Source organism: Chanodichthys erythropterus, chromosome 19 (genome assembly GCF_024489055.1).
Source record: "Chanodichthys erythropterus isolate Z2021 chromosome 19, ASM2448905v1, whole genome shotgun sequence".
Lineage (NCBI taxonomy): Eukaryota > Metazoa > Chordata > Actinopteri > Cypriniformes > Xenocyprididae > Chanodichthys > Chanodichthys erythropterus.
The window spans coordinates 25,626,619-25,642,809 of NC_090239.1; the positions used below are offsets into that span (position 1 = coordinate 25,626,619).

General features: G+C 36.0%; 2 protein-coding genes across 2 annotated transcripts; both read left to right on the plus strand.

The window, feature by feature from the left end:
- Positions 1 to 36: 36 nt before the first annotated feature.
- Positions 37 to 11,791, plus strand: LOC137007538 (uncharacterized). The gene is made up of 14 exons (XM_067369079.1): positions 37 to 183; positions 300 to 578; positions 1,125 to 1,220; positions 1,337 to 1,466; positions 1,596 to 1,720; positions 1,806 to 2,084; positions 2,202 to 2,294; positions 2,389 to 2,524; positions 2,697 to 2,723; positions 4,506 to 4,701; positions 7,775 to 8,043; positions 8,153 to 8,298; positions 9,056 to 9,349; positions 11,762 to 11,791. Exons 1-14 carry the CDS (start codon positions 37 to 39, stop codon positions 11,789 to 11,791), a joined length of 2,247 nt encoding a protein of 748 aa, XP_067225180.1.
- A 997-nt stretch (positions 11,792 to 12,788) lies between these two features.
- coa3a (cytochrome C oxidase assembly factor 3a) lies at positions 12,789 to 16,123 on the plus strand. Its single transcript, XM_067369421.1, has 2 exons — positions 12,789 to 13,025; positions 15,741 to 16,123. Exons 1-2 carry the CDS (start codon positions 12,821 to 12,823, stop codon positions 15,833 to 15,835), a joined length of 300 nt encoding a protein of 99 aa, XP_067225522.1. The 5' UTR covers positions 12,789 to 12,820; the 3' UTR covers positions 15,836 to 16,123.
- Positions 16,124 to 16,191: the final 68 nt, after the last annotated feature.

Genomic DNA, 16,191 nt, shown 5'->3' on the forward strand with positions numbered 1-16,191 from the left:
GAAATATAACTCATAGTTATAACTCATAGACTCATAATGATACTATTGGGAATATTAGGAATATTCTACCCATATGGATATGGAGAAGACGAGAAAAACCCACAGTTGGATGATGGAAGTTCTCCACTGATCCCCTTGCTGCAGCCATTTGTGTACTTTGGCCGTGTATATGACAAAATATTTGTAAGAAGCATTCATTAATGACATTTATTAATATATATTCCACATACAGTAGATAAATTAATTAATTGAATTGAAAATTAAATTGAAAGTCCAGATAACATATTTTGGTCCTAAAGGTGAATAATAATGGAGACCTGACCTTTGATGCGCGACTTTCCCAGTGGATTCCCAATTATTTTCCTGCATACTCAACTAAAGACATCATCGCTCCACTGTGGACAGACATTAATAATAGTAGGAAAGGAACCATCTCTTACCAACAAGTAACAGATGGTCGTCTCTTGAATCGGGCTTCAAGAGACATAAACAAATATTTTCCCAACTTGAATTTCTCTGCCTCGTGGGTTTTTATTGCTACATGGGATAAAGTACCGTACTATGGAATGACAGAGACAGTAAGTTTTTCTTTCAATTAGCATGCACCTTCAAACCTCAAATGTTTATTCATTTCTCAATCACCATATTGCTTTGCATTATATGTTTTGCATAATTGGGAGATACAGAGTGATATTTATATGCATTTTATGTATATAGTCTGTTATACTGTTATAAATATCTCATTGATTTACATTACAAGCTATCAGAATATCATCTTACTTTTTGGCCATATAAATATCAGCATCCACAATAGACTGCAAATTTTTGCTCAGTTTGTGTTTTTTCCTCTTCCAGTGTGAGCTCCATATTCTCACTATGTCATTTTATATAAGCAATAAAAGCCTGATATATCAAATATAACACTCAGCAGAAAACACATATGCTATTTTATTATGTCTTGACATTTAAAAAATATATTTTTTTTTCTAAAGGATCTGTTTATGATTATTAAAGCACATAAATGGGCAGATGAACTGCTAAAGCACTGCATAACCAACCAAAAATAAAGACAGAATTACTCTCTGTATATGAGCTATTAGGGTAATTTTCTGTTTCTGTAACAGAGTTCATCTTTTCAAGTTGTTTTGGTCTCTGGTGGCTCTCTGTCTTTTGTCATGATGAACTATGGAAATATCTCTTCTACGGTTCAACGCTTTCAGGTTAGAAAGAATTAGAATTGCATCTCTGAACTCTGGCACTAAGACAATACTAGAGAACATGTAAATATCTTGTGCTACAAGGACTTTTTGATGACGACTGATTTTTGTTTACTCAGGCTGGCTATGACACAATAAACTCAACCAATTATTATTCTATACCTGTGGCTGATGAAAATAAACTCTCCAACTCCAGCAATGTCAATGTACCAGGACGATGGGTATTCCGTGTTGATAGCGGGCCTAAGGGTAACTTCACTGTTTTATATAAACACCATAAATAGCCATGAAATATAACATGAAAGAAAAAAGTAGGCACTATAAAATTCCCTCCTTTAAATTTTGAAACCCTCATGATGATATTATTGGGAATATTAGGAACATTCTACCCATATGGAGATGTAGAGGATGAGAAAAACCCACAGTTGGATGATGGAACTTCACCACTGATCCCCTTGCTGCAGCCATTTGTGTACTTTGGCCGTGTCCATGACAAAATATTTGTAAGAAACATTCATTAATGACATTCATTAATATATTTTCCACATAGACGATGTCATTTACAGATAACATATTTTGATCCTACAGGTAAATAATAATGGAGACCTGACCTTTGATGAGCCACTTTCCCAGGGAATTCCCAATTATTTTCCGGCAAACTCAACTAGAGACATCATCGCTCCACTGTGGACAGACATTAATAATAGTAGGAAAGGAACCATCTCTTACCGTCAAGTAACAGACGGTCCTCTCTTGAATCGGGCTTCAAGAGACATAAACAAATATTTTCCCAACTTGAACTTCTCTGCGTCATGGGTTTTTATTGCTACATGGGATAAAGTACCGTACTTTGGAAACAGTGAATCAGTACGTTTTTCTTTCATTTAGTATGCACTTTTATTGCATAGTATTTATACTGAACTGAACTTTATGGTATTTCCAGAATGATGCTTGTATTAATGAGGAATTCCCGGTCTCTTCTAGGAGTCGACCTTCCAAGTGGTTTTGGTGTCTGGAAAAAACCTGTCATTTGCACTCATGCATTATGATCATATCACCTCCACCTATGCTGTAGAGGTAAAGGAGTGTGGGAAATGTGTTAATAGTTTAAAAATGTGAAATGTATTCAAATTTAATGGAGTTTTTTTCTTTGTATTTTCTTCATTAACAGTCCGGCTATGACACAAATTACTCTACTAATTTCCTTTCAATTCCTGTTTCTGACATCACAAACCTGTCATACACAAGCAATGTCAATGACATGGGTAGATGGGTGTTTCGTGTCGACAATTCATCAGAAAGAAATGGTAAATATGTGTCTTAATGAAATGTGCCATTTACTTCAATTTGAGATGCCTAATTTTGTAACTGTTGTCTCAACATGCATTTGTTTGTTTCTTTAAATAGTGTGTGTAAGAGAGTTTTACATCTCATAGATAGATATAAGTATGTAACATCTACCTCTGTATTGTTTTGCAGGATTTTGTGGCAGAACTAACCCTCAAGGTAGATTTTACATTTTACATTTACAATTTTACATTGACAATTTGGTTTATAGTTATATTAAAATAGTTGATGCCTCTGTTTTTGGTGAAATCATTTTGCATTTAACATACAGTATCTATAGTAGAATGTACATTCAATCTGGAATATGTCCCCAATGCAACTTCCAAAACAACACATAATATTTTTACCTTTAATCACTTTTAATTATTACTGTTGGTGAAATATATCAGTGCTGAAAACTCATGACCATTTGGTGAGATTTGCTGTTTTTAATCTTTTGAATTTACATGATTTGTGCAGAAGACTTTGTTGGTAATTGGGAAATTACATGAATTGTGCAGTGAAGTTTTTCCATCCAAAATTTTCTAATTATTAACTTATCAGTCACTTAATATACATTGGGCTCCAAAACTGTATGTCACATTTTGTTTTTGCAATTTCTCCTCTTAGTCTTTCATTTAAAATAAAATAATAAATTAAAACTTTAATTAAAGTCAAATAGTAAAAAACCCCATCTTAAACCCATCTTTTTTTCCTTAAATATATGTATTCCACAATTATTGGCACCCCTTCATTTAATACCTTGCACAACCTCCCTTTGCCAAGAGAACACCTCTGGATCTTCTCCTATAATGCCTGATAAGGTTGGTGAACATATGGCAAGAGCTATGAGACCATTCCTCCATACAGAATCTCTCCAGATCCTTCAGATTCAGAGGTCCATGCTTGTGGACTCTTTTCTTCAGCTCACTCACAGGTTTTTTTTTTTGTTTTTGTTTTTTTATGGGGTTTTGGGTCAGGAGACTGTTATGTCCATGGCAAAACCTTCATTCTGTGGTCAGTGAACTATTCTGTTGTATATTTTGAGATGTGCTTTGGATCATTGTCATGCTGGAAGATCCAGCCAGGGTGAGTCAGGTCTTGACTTGATTTAATATCTGCTGGTGCTTGATGGAGTTTGTGATACAGTGTATCCTAAGTTGTTCAGGGTCTTTGGAAGAAAATTAGCCCCACAGCATTAAAGATTTACCAGCATACTTAACAGTGGAAATGAGGCACTTTTCTTCATGGTTATGTTTCTGCCTATTCCAAACCTACCTCTGAGGTTTTCCCAAAAAGCTTTATTTTGGTCTCATCTGACCATAAAGCCAACTGAAAGTTCCAGTAATGCCCGGCAAATTGTAGGTGCATAAAATTGCTGTTTCATGCCACCAAAGGCATTTTTATTGCAACATTCCCAAACAAGTTGTGGTTATACAGGTGAGGTCTGATCATAGTTTTGGAGACTTTCTGACCCCAAGAACCAAATAGCATCTGCGATTCTTCAACTTTGATCCTTACAGTTTGTTTGGCGACTCAAACCATCCCCCTCAGTGCATGGGACCAATATAGACACATGTCCTATTCCAGGTAGACTGTTACCTTCTCCAGTTGATTTAAACTTCTTATTGCCCAGATTGTGGAAATGAATATTAGATTATTAAACTATTATTTTATATCCATTTCATGATTTGTGCAGCTCAACAACCTTTTGTCACACATCATTACTGTATTCTCAGGTCATCCCCATAGTGATGGGTGTTTATAGGAATTTGGCCTGTGTGTCACATAAATCTGTCAGTTTTGCTCAAATCTACCAAGGGTGCCAATATTTGTAAAGCCCACTGTATTTATCAATAACTTTATAAAGTTTTATAATTTTGTTGATTTTTATTATTTACTGAAATAAGTATATTTACTGAAAGTTCTTGAGTAATACAACATCGTCTTCTGTGTTTGCAGCCTCAGATAATCTTCCCAGCGCTCAGGTGTGTGGAAGAACCACATTTACCACCAGCAGCAGGGTAGTAGGAGGTCAGAACGCTTCAGCTGGACGTTGGCCATGGCAGGCTAGCATTCTTCTGAATGGAAGTCACTTCTGTGGAGGGTCTCTCGTCAACAAAGAGTGGGTGCTGACCGCTGCCCATTGTGTTGATAGGTAAACTCATTCGACTAAATACTTCAGCTTTCATAGAATCTTTAAGTAGAGTACATTTTAAATGAGGAATTGATTTAACCTTATACAGACTGTATCATATATTGATATTCAAATTTCTAAGACCTCTAAATTTTCAACATGATCAGAACTTTGTATATTTTTGTACACATGCTTTGGCCCAAGCAAGATACTATCACCTATTACAAATTCACCTACTTATTGTGGACAGATACAAAACAGTTTAAATTGGATATTCTGTAATCGTTTCACTTTTATTTTGCCTCTGTCCCAACTTTTTTGGATGTGTTGCAGCCATCAAAATCAAAACTTGTTTTTATTTACAAAATACAATTAATTTGGCCAATGAAAAAATCACTACATATGGACTTACAGCCTAACACATGTTCCACAGTGCATATGAGTGTAGGCCTGGCGTCAGATGCTCGGCCACGTCTGACTGCCGAGGGTGATGGATGAACTCAACAGGGTTAGCCAAATCTGGGTAACTCTACTGGAGCAAAGAACACACGTATCAGGCCCAGCGGGCGGGAGTGGAGTTGCAAGCTGACACTTAGAACGGGACCCTCGCGCTACTGGCCACTGGGACGAGTACACGGGAGGATACTGGCTCTATACAAGGCTATATAATCTAGCAAACGTGTTAGGTGTCGCCTAGCCCGCAGCTCTACTTATATCTGTCAGTGAGGCATCTTGAGTCAGCGCCCAGGAGGAAGCAACACTTTTAGTTGAGTGTGCTAGCAACCCGAATGGGCAAGGCATGTCTTTGAGAGTGGGCTAACCTCTGCTTGGAGACAGCCTTTCCCTTCTGCTGGCCTTTGTAATGGATGAAGAGCTGATCTGAGGTTCTTAAGCTTTGAGTTCTGTCCAAGTATCTGCAGACCACGGATGAGACAGAGCAAAGCTAGGTCTGGACCGCCCGGGGATGGAGTCGCCACTCTAGCGCAAAGTGTCGTGAGAGCTCGACGGCTGCACAATTGAGCACGCCTGGGATATGAATGGCACGAAGCGACCTCAGATGCTTCTGACTCCAGAGGAGGAGATGGTGGGCGAGTTGAATCCTGTGGCGGGAGCGTAAACTGTCACAGTGTTGTCCGTACAGACAGTACGTTCTTGCCATGTAGCAGCCCCTTGGGGCGGCCCAGCACAAGACCTAATTCTAGCAACTTGAGGCAGTTGATGTGCCAATGCAGTTGGGGACCCGTCCACAGACCTGAGACTGAATGCCCATTGTGCATGGCCCCCCAGCTGGTAGCAGGCATCCATGTGCACCCCAGCATGCATGGACACTTGTTCTAGGGGAACTCCTGCCCGTAGAAACGAAGGGTCCCACCACGGGCTGAAGGATTGGCAACAGCAGGGGGTGATAGACACCCAGTGCGTGCCGCTCTGCCACGCCAATCTCAGGACTCTGTCGTGAAGCCAGCGCTGAAGAAGCCTCATATAAAGCAATCAGAGCAGTGTTACTGCCCCAGGAGTCTCTGAAATAGTTTCAGTGGGGCCGCTGTCCTACCTTTGAACGAATTCAGGCAGTTCAACACTGACTGGACACACTCCTCTGTAAGACACGCTGTCTAGTTGACCGAGTCCAGCTCCATAATGAGATAAGAGGCTATATTTAACTCCCTCTGCACAGAGGAGTGTTTGCTCTTGTCCCAGTTGACCTAAAGTCCCAACAAGCTGAGGTGACTGAGCACCATGTCCCTGTGTTCACACAACTGATCCCATGACTGGGACAGAATCAGCCAGTCATCGAGACAGTTGAGGATGCGAACACCGCTGAGCATCGCTGCACTGCACATAGGTGAACTGGATGCCCCTGAACTTGGGAGGGCACTGGGCAAACTGAATCGCATAGCTGAGTCTGATTGTACAGATGAGCCAGCGAGACGGACTGGGAAGCACTAGCCAGGCTCCCAGAAACCATGCAAGTGGGACCAAAGGGACCACAGACGTACACGGGGCGGGGTAGCGAGGCGGAACACAGAGACCTGACTCAGGAGGCACTGAGGCAGCCCGAAGTGGGGTTTGAGTGTGCGGGGAAACACTTACCTGGTTTCAAGGTTGGGCAGAGGGTGCGTGAGAGGGCTGGCAAAACATTTTCACAGTTCCGCAAACTCACAACCGTGCCCTCTTGTGACCAAGAGATAAAGGAAACTGCTCTTTCTTTGAAAATGTAGGTACCATTGGACTCCGGGGGGCCAGCGGCAGAACAGAAACAAAATGAACCAAAATATTCTCCACCTGGCCCTCCTCCGAAGGAGGGAGTTCTGTGGTCATCATCTCCTAAAGAGCAGCTCCTTCCATCTCCAGGTCGCCCGTCTCAGGGACACATTCCCTTTTTACGTTTACCGCCTTTGGCGGGGACCTGGACGGGCTGGGCACTCGCATTGTGACCAGCCGCCTGCTGCCTAGGTGGAAGCTGCTGTTTAGGCTGAGCAGGGGTGGAGGCGGTGCGCTGGATAGAAGCAAAGTTTGAATGCCAATGTCCATTGGCTCGTTTAGTTTACCAATGAAAGTAGATTGGTCTCTCAAAGCGATCCCCAATTCGTCGGTCAGTTCCGACGTAACGTTGGGGTTGTATGTCATGATGAACGTACTGAACTGAAGTAACTTAGCAACTTTTTACTTGATTATCCATACTTAATTTTGTTAGCAAAATCAGGTTAAAATATGAGTACCAAATATGATACATCAGGCTTTGAGGAACATTTATTTGTACATCTCTCAATCATCATTAAATTGTATTACATTATATGTTTTAAAACTACAGAGCTTTGATCATGAAACTAAACATTTAAATATCTTATATAGAGTGACGACTGTTGTGATGTGAGATCCATATTCTCACAATATCATTCTATATAAGCCATAAAAGCCTGATATATCAAATATGATGCTCAACAAAAAAATACATTTTTCTTGATTAAAAAAAAAAAAAAAAAATGTAATTGTTTTTTTTTGTTTTTTGTTTTTTGTTTTAAAGGATGTCATGCTTTATAGGGTTAAAACTCATCTTGACTACTTTCTTTGTCTATTTCTTTCTCTTCTTCAGTTATTCCATATTTTCTTTAACTGTGGTTTTGGGGCGTCAGACCCAGAAAGGCTTCAACCCCAATGAAGTGTCCAAAAATGTGAAACTAATCATCAAACATCCCAGTTACAACAGACGTACGAATAACAATGATATCGCTCTGCTCAAACTGAGAACTCCCATCACCTTTACTGACTACATCAGACCCGTGTGTCTAGCAGCTAATGGCAGTGTGTTTAACAGCGGCACAGAGAGCTGGATCACTGGATGGGGAAACATTAGTCAAAGAGGTGAGAATTCATTTCTGGTTCACTTAATTACATTAAACTCAACATGAAACACCTTTCACAATACCATTCGAAACAGAATAGAGTAAATAACTTCATTTCTTTCCTACAGTGTCCCTCCCATCCCCTAATATTCTACAGGAAATGGAGGTTCCTGTAATTGGTAACAGACAGTGCAACTGTCTCTATGGAGTTGGAAAAATAACAGACAACATGATCTGTGCTGGTCTACTGGAGGGAGACAAGGACTCATGTCAGGTACACAAACCCTGTCCAGTTCCCTTAAGCCACTTTTCCACCATAGTTTCGAACGGTTATAAGAACAGTAAGGAACGGTTCCAGTTATATTTCCACTAAAGCTTGGTTTGGTACGGCACAATTACAAATCATTCTCGGCCTGGAATTCTCAGCATGGTTGGCTAAACCATGATGGTAGAATGCATGTAGTGACGTCACAATTCAGGATTGGTCACTTATTTGGTTTGGCCCAATGGTGGTAAAGTGGCTTTAGTGTCCTCAAACTTGTTTACAAATTAAACAATGAGTTCTTCAAATAAAATAGTGTGTTCCAATTCAGAGGCTGCATTCTGCAATGGTGGAACCGGGCATTGTTTAATGGGATGGTTTAACCACAAAAACATTCTGTATGCATGCCACGATTAATTGAGAATTGATGAAATTTATAGAAAAAATATCTTGCAAAAAGAATAATTTTTTGCAAGGATAATAGACACGAATAATTGTCAAGATCAAGCTTAACAATCTTTTTAAATATACCTTTTTGGGAAAAAAATAAAATAAAAAAAAACAAATACACTCCAAAAATGAAACAGTTCAAAGCCTAAACAAATGAAACAGCCCTCTGCCATATATTTTAATGTTTATTAAATGAAATTTAATCAAAAATAGAGTAAAACAAAGTATTAATTTCTTTAAATCAATCTTACTGACCCCAAACTCTTGAACAGTAGTGTATGTCCCTTTCTACAATAATTTAATTGATTTGTATTTTCAGGGAGATTCAGGAGGTCCGATGGTGAGCAATCAGAGCTCTGTATGGGTCCAGTCCGGTATCGTTAGCTTTGGCTGTGCTCGACCTGAATATCCCGGTGTTTACACGAGAGTATCCCGCTATCAGGAATGGATCACCTCCTTCATGTGCAGCGATCCTCCAGGTTTTGTGCAGTTTACCTCCGCTGGAAACGACTCTGACAACAATTACACCTGTCCTGATCCTCCTCCTTCTTCTCTTCCTCCTTCCACAACAATAGTTAAAGAAACAAATATTCCATCTTCTGCAGCATCTGTTGTACAAATCTCTTTGATATCATTTTCTCTATTTTTTATAGCAATTTTTTTTATTTTTGTTTTTTATTATTTTTTAGGCAGGAAAGCATGCAGTGCTTGTAAAAAGTTATTTTCCAGTGGTGGAAAGATTACTGAAAACATTTACTTAAGTAAAAGTACCATTACATTCCAAAGAATGTAGTGTGAGTAGAGGAAAAAGTACCAAAAAACTACTTAAAAAGTAGCTTATTTCAAAAGTATTCATGAGTAGTGAGTACTGAGCTGCGGATTCTACCCCTTTACAAATTATAAATTCAGAAAACTAAATTTTACGTACTGTAATTCCCATTATATTTTGTTGTTGTTTATTAAAGAATATCTATCATCCATTTTTTTTAAATGTATCAAAACAACACAGAAAGACTAGTATTGAGATGAGAAGATGAAAGTTATTCTCAGTTCACTTGACACCATAAAAGATTTAAAATTAGGCGTAAGGCCACTGAGCTTGAGCATGCTATTTTTGCACAGAAAATATCAATGATAGGAACAGTGCAAATTCAAAAACCTTTAGAAACTCATACGAGAGTTTAGAATCACACACCCCAACCTCACACCAAATGTGTGTATATATATATATATATATATATATATTATTTAGTAAGCAGACATGTTAAATGTACCTTAGCATATTAGAGGAAGACGCTGATTTGATCTGAATTGATTCAGCAGCCATGATTAACAGCGGTCGGTGGTTGAAGTTTTCTATGCAGAATTTGATTTGACGGCGTAGTCCAATTACGTTGATGGATAAAAGTAAAATTAAAACGAGCATGTAACCAGTAACAACCACAAACGGAGGGAAAATAGCGGAGTAAAAGTAAGCTACCGATAAATCACTTAAAATGTACTCAAGTAAAAGTAAAAGTACACAAATTTTTAAACTACTCAAAAAAGTACAATTTACTTCACACCCCTGTTCTTTTCATTTTTCCATTCATCAAAGAGAGGCTGCTGAAAATTTATCTTTGGGATCACAGGAATGAATTTTGAAATATATTACAATTGAAAGCAGTTATTTTAAATTGATTTCACAATAGCCTATTACTATCTTACTGTTCTGTTTTAATCAAATAAATGCAGCCTTGGTGAACAGGAGAGACTTCTTTCAAAAACATGTTAAAATCATATCAACCCCAGACATCTGAACGGTAGTGTATGTACAAAAATAGACAACAAATCAATGCTAACATAAGTGGTGATTGTACTCAGTCAGTTACACTGATGTAAATATTTTGTTTTCTTGATTAATCTTACACAATGTTAATAATTCCCTTAAGTACTTCTAACTAATAATTAATTTATTTTCTTTTGTATCTCATCAACTTCTATTTACTGGGGTTATGACAATTTTCTATCTTTTATTGCTATAAATATATATGCATGTTATATGCGGATGCATGGTGTGTTTCACAAATCACAAAAATATATATTTGTTTTACTGGATATTAATGTGGCAACATAAATGGTCACAATCAGTTTTATATTCTGTTGACGTTTTTCCAAATATATCACATATTAATGTCATTTCAGTTTATTAAGTGCTTTTTAAACTTTAAGGGTTTTAAGTTTTTGCTATTTTTACGAAAGAGCTGTTTGACATCTGGGTGGGCTGATAGATTTTTTATTTATTTTTATGTTTCTCTTTAGTCTGTATCCTTTCATTGTTTGAAAAAAAATAAATATAAGTTTTAAAGATATGTACAATGAAAATATATAATACACTTTGTTGTTTTGGTGGCATACTTACTCTAATGGGCAATATTTCTTTTTTGAAAAAACTTTTTTTGTAAGTTAATATATCTTTATATGTGATAATTGTCAAAAATAAATAAATAATTAAATCAATTGGAAAATGCAAGGAGTCTTGGATTTCTTTACTGTGGTACAACCATTAGTTTCGCAAGCTGTCTGAGGAGATCAGTTTCTTCAACACATTGCATGTTATCTGGCTAGCTGACTTGTACTGCTGTTACAAATGGAGACTCAGGCAGGGGATCCAAGTGCAGCGTTTATTTACAGTGTAAGCGTGGTCGTACAGGCAGGGTCAATCAGGATCAGCAAGGAACAGGCAGAGTCGTAATCGGGACAGGCGGATATCACTCACAGAATGTTAGACAAGGCAGAGGTCAGGACAGCAAGACTAAACAAGACTTCGCGGTGAGGTGGTGTGTGTGAAGGTCCTTTATAGTCCTGGTAATGTGTGGCAGCTGGGTGTGGTGATTAGTGTGGAGTGATTGTGAAGTAAGTGCAGGTGATAAGCAATGGAGGATCATGGAAAATGTAGTCCGGGATGTGACAGGAACAGACGTGATCGTGACAACTGCCTTAACTTCTCATTTGAAATATCCTCACACTTCCTGGGGCTTGTCAGGATGTTGATGTTCCAGTAAAAGTCTACTGAAAAGTGGAGCTCTATATACCATTTTACTTTAATGCATTTTCTTATGTAATTTTATCCATTTTATTATTATTATTATTTTAAATTTTTTACACAGTTTTCCTCTAAACTTTTACATGGAGCCCCTAGCACTCCCTTGCTGTTTGTTATTTATTAATGTTTAAAAAAAAAAATAAATAAAAAAATAAAAACCAGAGAACATGAAAAATATTTAAGTCAGAACAGGTTAAGTTATGAATCATTATACCAGGATAGGTTACAAAATATTATTACAACCTAAAATGTTACGGGAAAAAACAATACGGTATTGTATTCAATAAATATAGCTCCAGTTTAACTTTATGGAGGATGAGAAATGACTTAAGTAAGTATAAATAAATAAATAAATGAATAAATATGTAAATGCATAAATAAATAAATGTGGATATACATAAATAAATAAATGAAGAAATAAATATAGAAATACATACATAAATAAATATAGAAATACATAAGTAAATAAATACATAAATGAATGAATAAATAATTAAATGCTGAAATAAATAAATGCAGAAATACATATATAAATAAACGAATAATTAAATAAATAAATGAAGAAATAAATACAAATAAATAAATGTAGCAATTCATAAGTAAATAAATAATTAAATGCTGAAATAAATAAATAAATGCATAAATACATAAATAAATAAATGAAGAAATAAATACACAAATAAATAAATCTAGAAAATCATAAGTAAATAAATAAATGCTGAAAAAAATAATTAAATGCAGATATTTATGTATTTCTATATTTATTTCTTCATTTATGCATTTCTGTATTTATTTATTTATTTATTTATTTACTTATGTATTTCAACATTTATTTATTTATTTATGCATTTACGTATTTATTTATTTATACTTAAGTCATTTCTCGTCCTCCATAGAACTTGTGTGCAGAAAATAAATAGCAAGGCGACCTGCGCAAATGAAGTGCATCATTGACGTGCAGAGTCACCTCGCGTTGCGTCACAACACAGCGCTTCAAACATGGCAGACAAGAGTAGTCAAGGGGACTCCAAACCTGAAGCCCAGTTTGCAAAGAGAATAGACCCTGCGAAGGAAGATCTGACCAAGGAACAGTTGCAGTTCATCCGACAAGTGGAGCTGGCGCAGTGGAAGAAGAACACAGGCAAGCTCCGGGGTCGAAACGTTGCGACAGGACTCGCTATCGGCGCTGTGGTGCTGGGCATCTGTATCCTTTACAGCTCTGTTACACAAGGTTATGTCAGCAACACACTGCTACAGCGTTACATTTATCAGATGAGCTAGCTGATTATGTTGGTATAATGAATGATAGTTAGCTATATTAGGTCATAGTTACTACACGTGTGCGCGTTATATGATAAACCAATGTGACATAAGTGCTGATGTCACGATGAGCAATGTTTCTCCAAATTTTACACCAGTGAAAGATACTTGAATATGTTAATCACCCTCTGGTGCTGTTAACTTCCGGGTTAACCCTTATTATTATTATTATTTATTTTTATTTTTTTAAACAACATACAGGGATACATTAAATAGATTTTGAAACAAAATACAAAAATGATGTATAAATCTGAATTTTCAGCATCGTTACTCCAGTCTTCAGTGTCACATGATCCTTCAGAAATCATTCTAATATGCTGATCTGCTGCTCAAGAAACATTTAATGTGTACAATTGTACAAAATATTTGTGTACAATATTTTTTTTCAGGATTATTTGATGAATAGAAAGTTCAAAAGAACAGTGTTTATCTGAAATCTAATCTTTCGTAACATTATAAATGTCTTTACTGCCACTTTTGATTGATTTAATGCATCCTTGCTGAATAAAAGTATTAATTTCTTTTCAAAAAAATAAAAATAAAAATTCTTACTGACCCCAAACTTTTGAACGGTAGTGTATAATGCTACAGAAGCTTTGTATTTCAGATAAATGCTGTTCTTTTGAACTTTCTATTCATCAAGGAATCCTGAAAAAAAAAGTACACAACTGTTTTCAACATTGAAAATAATCATAAATGTTTCTTGAGCAGCAAATCAGCATGTTAGAATGATTTCTGAAGGATCATGTGACACTGAAGACTGGAGTAATGATGCTGAAAATTCAGCTTTGATCACAGAAATAAATTACTTTGTCAAATATATTTAAATAGTACACAGTTATTTTAAATTGTAATAATATTTCACAATATTACTGTTTTTACTGTATTTTTAATTAAATAAATGAAGCCTTGGTGAGCAGACAAAACTTCTTTTAAAAACATTAAAAATCTTAGTGGTTCCAAACTTTTGGACTATATATATATATATATATATATATATATATATATATATATATATATATATATATATATATATATATATATATAATAAAAAACTTTCACTTTCAGGAAATTCACAGGAGGTATTATAATGAAATCATCATTTTTTTTAGCAGTTGTGCAGTTTTAGCAGCTTTCTTGTTGAGCGATGAACAAAGAGAGTCGTAAAATAGTTTTAGATCAATACAGAAAAGCGTAATGTTGTGCTTACAGTCAGAAACATTATATTTATGAAGATGAAATGGGTCACAGATAGTTAGCAATTATAACACATTGTCCATCTCCTTTGACCCACATCAAAAACAGAACATTAATTATTTCAAAAATAAAAAGTTTGCATAAGCAGAGAAAATAAGCCAGGCTACTTCTTTCCAAAAATAATTTGCATAATCACATTCAGAAAATATATGTGGTTTTGTTTCAAGATTACAGAATGTGCATTGTGAAGAAATGTCCAACTTAAATTTAGAAAGAAAAGGGTTACATGGATAGTAATTATGAAGAATTTTATAGTAAAGTTATTCTTGGTAACAAAAACGGATTAATACCAGACCATACTTTAATAGTAGAAAGATAAGGATAATTTATTTTCCATTTAAAAAATGCTTTTGGGTGACATCTGAACTTCTTAATAAGGATTCTTCTCATCCAAAAATTGTTACATTTAACATTACAAAGCTCCAGACCTCCAAATGACAATTTGGGTACTTCACATTTTGCTACTCTGTAACTACAATATGCCCTAACTGGATATAACAGTTTGGGTGAGATAGATTTAATAACCCAATCATACATTTTAAATAAAAAATGGCTGTAAATTCAGAATAGGAATAGAAGTTACCATCTCTTTTTAACAAATCTAAAACAAAAGTTACACCTTTTGTCAAACCAGTACATTCTGATTATTCCATATGATGCTTCTATGGGGGGAAAAGTTGTGGCAGAAGGCAAGCTTACAGGCTTCCAAGGCTTGCTTATGGAAATTGGCAAGCTTGATTGGGAGTTTGCTGCAATTGAAATCGCAAGCCAACAAAAAATGTAAGCCTCCACATTTATCAAAAATCAACTTAGGAATATAAACCCATAACATATTAGGATCAGACCCCTGCACTCTTTCAACCAGTCAAAATTAAATTAAATTAACATACTGTTTGTTTTCCATAATAATATTTATTTAAATAATTTGCATTTTGTGTCGATTTGATACTAAATGTTAACTATATTTACCTCTAAATTGTGCACCATGTATTTACGTAAAAAAAAAATAACAGAAGAAGCACATTTTATACTATTTTTCGATGAATGCACTATGTAAGTTAAATCTAGAGCAAAGGAAAGTGAAAGCATTTTGTTAAACAATTTTATTCAATCATAAACTTTAATGAAATCATTGTGCATCGTGGCTGATTTCTAGATCCTATCTCCTGTTTCTTCATGTTGCTATGGATTTTTGGTGGTTGCTGCTGTTTGAAAGGGATATATAATGTATAAAACTGAAATATAAATATGAATAACCAGTTGTTACGTATTCTCCTCAGACTGTAAAAAACTCGGACTGTAAAATCTCTGTGTACTGTTTGCCTTGACCAGCCGTCTGCAGATGGCTACACTTTCTACTCAGTTTCCCAAGAAAAAATCATGGATGAAATAGATGAAGAAGCAAAAGCACGTGCTCCGAAGACCGGAGCCAACTGAATGAACTATTATCTTCAGGAACTGTCTGCACTGCCACAGATGAACGCAGTTGAGCAGGGGCGCCAGCAGAGGGCGACACATCCATTCAAATAGTTTCCTTTAGGAACTGAGACTCCATATTTAATGAATACAAGGAGGAATCCTGCGTTTTTATAAAACGTGTTTCTGATATGCAGTTCATGGAATATGTTAGGAAATTATATTATTTAATATTCCCTGTTAAACTATGAATGCAAATACATAAACAGAGTGTGATTAATTTAAATAATACCCACCATTTTCTTTTGTTTATGTATTTTTTTTTTTTTATGAATACAATAAATGTGTCCTAAATAATGCAGTGTGTCTAAAATGAA